At 35.1% G+C, this 5,998-nt stretch overlaps 1 protein-coding gene across 2 annotated transcripts; it reads right to left on the reverse strand.

The window, feature by feature from the left end:
* Positions 1–93: 93 nt before the first annotated feature.
* Positions 94–5,119, reverse strand: LOC116066468 (syndecan-3-like). 2 transcript variants are annotated; one of them, XM_031322574.2, is made up of 5 exons: positions 4,956–5,119; positions 2,065–2,143; positions 1,876–1,940; positions 1,644–1,749; positions 94–1,561 (listed from the first exon to the last, which is right to left on the reverse strand). In XM_031322574.2, exons 1-5 carry the CDS (start codon positions 5,016–5,018, stop codon positions 1,410–1,412), a joined length of 465 nt encoding a protein of 154 aa, XP_031178434.1. In that variant the 5' UTR covers positions 5,019–5,119; the 3' UTR covers positions 94–1,409. The 2 variants fall into 2 exon arrangements, with proteins under 2 accessions (XP_031178434.1, XP_031178433.1); XM_031322573.1 differs by having other exon boundaries at positions 1,849–1,940; positions 4,956–5,112.
* Positions 5,120–5,998: the final 879 nt, after the last annotated feature.

Genomic DNA, 5,998 nt, shown 5'->3' on the forward strand with positions numbered 1-5,998 from the left:
AGAGTCCCAGGGAGATGTGACGGTGTGACAGTGAGCCAGCATACACAATACCAGCACCATGAAACGGAGGCAGCTAAATGGAATTCAGCAATCATTCTTATTTTATTTTTTACATCTGTGCTTTTCTACTGTTACATGTCAAAATGTCTTCCATGAAAAGACAAGCATTTTCTGTATAAAACCATTCTGGTGAAGTCACTCTAGATCTTAAATGCTACAAAAATGTTTTGAAAAAAGCTGCCACTTTAAAACAATAACATAGCAAAGTGTATTATACATGGTTAATAATTAATTAATCACATAGTGCAGCTTTGACCATCTTCTTTCAACCATAAACATAAGTCATATAAGATTATATGCACCGGCTGACTACACTTGCTTTCCACAAAAAGTTAAACTGAGTAGCAAAACCTCATTATCCTCAGTGTTACTTACTATGGCCCTGTGTACAATCAAGCAATCTCAATCTTTGTTAAAGGTAGTAAATAAAGACAATTCTTCATATTTGTCATTACTATACTGTAAATAAATTATCAATGAACTGCAAAAACATGTGCATTAAGTGCGAGAACCCTAGAACACCTTAGAGCAGAAGCTTCTCAATTCTCAAGGACCCCTTATAAGATAGAGACTATACCGGGGCCCCCCATGTGTACGTCCCTTGGACTGATTCAATGTAGACAATTTTTTACACTTCTATAGTCTCAGTTATGTAAAAGAACAACAAAATGGAAATGTATTATTTGACATATTTGCAGATTCTAAGAGTTACAGGTTTGTTAGATTAAAAAGTAATTTTTATAGTAGTTATTATCATAGATTTAAAAATTAAAATAATATTTGTTGAACTATGAAGCCTTTTGTAAAAAAAATAAACTCCTGGATAGGAGAAAAAAAAACGGTCGGGGTTGTTTGCATTTCTTTAAACCAATCACAATGGTCATGGGCTGCGCTAAGCTCCACACGGAGCGACGATGGCTCTGCAAAATAGTCTCGGGAAGGAACTTGTTTTGGCGGAACATTTGCACCCCGCTAAAGAAAACGCCACATACAATATTAAATTAAGTTAACTGTTCACACAATACAGTAACGTGAGCGGTTTAAATTATCTAGATACATGGTTTAACGTAATTTGCTCTCAAAGTGACCAGAGTTTAGAATGTAAACACAAAGAAAGCAGAAGGTGAGGGACATCCGGTGGAACTACCGGCAGCGCCGGAAACTATCCGGTAAATGAACTGTCGTCGATCCAGACTAATATCATGATAATTTAAATGAAAGAATTTGAAAACTTTCCAGAGACGCCCTGACAGAGTGCCACAGACCCCTGGGGGTCCCTGGACCCTACATTGAGAATCATTGCCTTTGAACACAAACATTATTGTGAAAGTTTTAAGTTAAACAACAACTTATTCCCTGTCAGGTCTGTGATAATCTTCGTCTGAAGCCCTCTGCTGGCCCAGAATGTATCCTCCATTATCTTTCTTTTGCCATGTGTAGATTAATAGTGCTGCCAGTGCAGCTGCAAGTGCCACTCCTGTTACTCCTCCTGCAATAACAGCTGTAAACATAAATGACGGAGTTAGAATACAGACACACAGTGAATTACTCTGTTAAATTCAGCGTGCCATACTGCAAAGTACCGGCAAAGACTTCTTTGTTCTCCAAGAAACTCTTGCTGTTTGCCACAACAACAAATGCTGATCCGCTGTCTTTGTGTGCACCGTCAAAGTTCAGGACTGAAGAATCCTAAAGACAAAAGTAGGAACAGTTGCACAACTTAATTTCCTGCTCTGCCATCTACATTATAAGGTGAAGAAATGGTAATATCCGTGAAAACAACTGTACATGGAGCGTATTCTTGGTTCCACCTCCTGGGTTTGCTGTAAACGTTCTGACATCTTTGCTGTTGGGGTGATACTCAATGTTTTCCATTTCACCTGAAGAGACAAAGAGCATGAAATATAATGTGTTTGGTTTTGGAAATAATGACATGGCCAACAGATACAACGTTAAGTGGATTATAACTATTTTATAGTTATTGTGCGTGGTACGCAGCATTACCTTGTTGTGACCAATCCCCAGAGCCAGAACTGTCAAGGTCATATCCTGATCCCTCCAAATCTCCAGGAAGGACAGGAAACTAATTTCATGGAGAAAAAGGGATGAGGATATTTAAAGATGCAGACCACCACAATATTGTTTCCTGTCTTATTATCAGACTAACTGTATATTGACTCTTCACTACATCTCAGCAGTGTTACAGACTGTCTATTCATGTATATTGTGTTGTTATCACCTTATCACTTTTGCATATCCTCTGACTTCCTTACGCCTCCCTTCGCGCCGGTTTTGTAATGCCTACCTAATCTGCACTTTATATAGCCTATTGTTTATTGTATTCTGTTTTCTTATATTTTATTGTATGTGAAACTGTATGTTGTCTTGCACGCTTATGCTTTTCTTGGCCAGGTCGTCATTGCAAATGAGAACCTGTTCTCAACGGCCTACCTGGTTAAATAAAGGTTAAATAAAAATAAAATAAAAAAAAGACATATGAACACAGACAAGAGGTGAAGGAAGCCTATATAAGGTACTTTCCTTAAGAGGACAATAAAGACATGAATCATGTCTCGGATACAAAGTCCCATTCAAGTACCACAATCTCAAAAGCACACTATGGCTGACAAACCCATAGTGACGCAATCGTTATCACCAATAAAGTGTAATGAGTAGAGAATATAGCTCGAATTAAAAGGTAAAGTCACTCCACCTATTTGGAAAAGCAATAAAGGCAACAGAACACAGAATCTTTTGTTTGGACTCAACGCTTTTTTTTAGTGATTCAGTTAATGTAGTAGCTCAACGTGAAACTTAAAAAAAGCAATTACAAACATTTCTTTTTAAGTAAACGATCCATTGAAATACTATTTTCTTAAACAGGGGGCATTTATTTTGAAAACTGTGCTGGATATTCATTAGCTAGACTAATTGATGGCCTGTATCCATTGTAACCAATATACCATATTAAAGCATGCTGTTCTTAATGAAATAAAAACTATAAATGTTATTCACCTTTATACACAGGGAGTGAATACTATACTCCAAAAATTGGGTGGAGGAATAAAAAAAAAAAAAGCTGATTACTCAACAATCTGAACATATTGTCATACTGGGAAAAACCCTACCAGAAAATAATATGTGTCTTAGGTACTTCATTCTGTCTGTGCTGCCCAGCTGTAGTTGTGCACACTAATACTGTTTACAGCTGGAAACATTTCTCAAGCGGAACTAATGCTTAAAGGGATGCAGGGAACCTTGTGTTTAACTTGAAATTGATCCATGGTTTGGTTGTTTCGTCCAGTGTTTGCATGGGTTTCTTCCCACAGTCGACAGACATGAATGCGAGATGAACTTTTCCTTAGGTGTGAATGTTTTCTGTCTGTGTGTGTTAGCCCTGTGATAGACTGGCCACTCGGGGCTGGACTCTTGTCTATTGGGTAAAGAATGAATGTAGAATTGAGACAACTAGTTTATTAATCAATAAGTATAAATAAAAATCAATCATCAATAATGTCGATGATCCATCAATTATTTGAGTCATTTGTAGAACAAAAAAACAAAAACAAATATCTGATTTCAGCTTTTACAATGTGAGGATTTTCTGTTTTTCTCTTTTCTGTGTTATAAAAGGAATATGTGTGTTTTTTGTATTGTTGATCAGACAAAATAAGCGATTTAAAGATATCATTTAAAAATACACTGCAATTTAACATGCAACTTTTATTCATAATGATTACTTTAGATACTTTAAGTACATTTTCCTACTTCAGTACTTTTACTTGTGATTTTGAGTGCAGGAGCTTTACTTGTAATGGAGTATTTTAACATTGTGGTGTTGCTACTTTTACTTAAGTAGGTTTTAAGCACGTTTTCCACCATTGGAAATATTGTACTTTTTATTCTACGGATATTTGATAGCTATTAGTTACTAGTTACTTTGTGGATTACAATTTGCACACAAAATAATAGACTTATAACATTTGGTACACTGTAAACTATGAGAGAGTAAACTATGTAAATTATATATTTAAAGTTATATAATTAGCTTACACATTAATGCATAAGTAATAATGAAATAATATGCTCAATAGTATGGGAATAGTGGGAGCAGGGCCATTCTGCCTAATGAGCACTTCTACTTTTGATACTTTAAGTAAATCCAACTGGTAATACTTTGATACATTGATGTACATTTATCTAAAACTTTGAATGCAGGACTTTTTACTTGTAATGGATTATATTTTATATGTTGGTGTTTTTATTTTGAATACTTCCACCAGTGCCAATAATGAAATATATTTAATGGTGGAACTATGAATATCTGTTTTCTGCCTTACTAATATAAGGAATTCTTACTAAAGGCCCCAAAAGCCATTAGGGGTATTTCGGTAAGAAAATCCACAACATGGGAAGTGTGATGTCCTCTGCTGAAACACACTTGGCTTTGATTATTAATCTCTTCAATTCTCTGCCTACAATATTTGATCTGAAATTGAGTTTTCAGGACGGAAAAGAATCCCTGTGACACCAAATAGGCCTAATTAGTTTCTAATGAGTGTTAAAGATCCATTTTTGATTGAAATTAAATAGACATGAATAAGCAAATGAGCATGAATAAATCCGACTATTGTAGCCTACATTAAATTAAGGTAACTCTACCTAAAACTTAAAAAAGAAAGAAGACATTTTTTTTCATAATATAAAACAAGTCCCAACAAAACAATAAGATCGTAAATATAAACACGCGTACAGTAGCCTACAGTATTATAACACTGGATAACTTCAGGAAGTGAGAAAGGTGAGCACGACATCGACGTACCGTCTACACTGTTAAAAATGTGTCTACCACGTTCTCTTAATACATCCATGGTCTAATACTGAAAATGACTTACCGACATATTGATAGGATGTATTAATCCCAAAGCTAAAAACAAAAAAGATACAGATATCCCCATGTTGCAGTTGAGTTGGTGTCAGTTTATTTTGTCCTCTTCTTCCTCCTCCGCAGGTGTTCTGATTGAACCTCGAGTTTCTCCCGGACGGCCCAAACCCCGCCCACCAATAAAACATGTATAACTTGAGATATTTACAGAGGGCACCTGAAGAAAACATCTATTCATTTGTTTTTTGTTGTTTTTAAATCATAAAATGATGTAATGGGCCTGTATAACTTCAATAAATGTCCTGAAATTAAAAGTACTGAGTTGCAAGAAACTATAGGAAAGACCACATACATACTAATATATTTGGCTTCCCTAAATGTTTATCCATTTACAGGTCTACATTATGGTAGAAGAACATGAGTAAAAATAAAGTCTACATCAGACACACAAACCCAGACTTTGTAATACAGAATGACTTATGTATTATTGATGCGTTAGCAGTATTCTAATGTTGCAAAAGAGCAAGGTTGAGCTACTAACCAATTTATATACCTTTGGGTAATCTATAACAATGCTTTATATGTTTGAGATGGTTTGTTTTGTATGTAAAACTCGAAATTTGAAAACTAACTAGGTGTATAGCTGGAATGTATTGGAGTAAAAAGTACATTTACCTCTGAAATATAGTGCAGTAATAGTATAATGTTCTACAACACAAGATCAGAATGCAGCTGTTTCTACCATCAACTGACTCTTGACGATGCACAGCTGATCTAATTTCAATTAATAAGACTTCTAAAACCAATTGAAATGTAATGGAGTAGAGGTATAAGGTAAAATACTCTAGTACCTAAAATACCATACTTGAGTATACACACACATTTATAAACTTTGTTAAAAATTCTGAATTTAAAAAGTTCCTTGTCAAAAAGTTGGTACAATATTTTAAAAAATTGCATGCGTTTAAGCATGTGTAGGGATAGTTGTAACAGTTTACTAGCTAAAACGGTTTGAAAAATACCTTACATGAGGAAAAACCACAACAATGCTGG

Source organism: Sander lucioperca, chromosome 19 (genome assembly GCF_008315115.2).
Source record: "Sander lucioperca isolate FBNREF2018 chromosome 19, SLUC_FBN_1.2, whole genome shotgun sequence".
Taxonomy (NCBI): Eukaryota; Metazoa; Chordata; class Actinopteri; order Perciformes; family Percidae; genus Sander; species Sander lucioperca.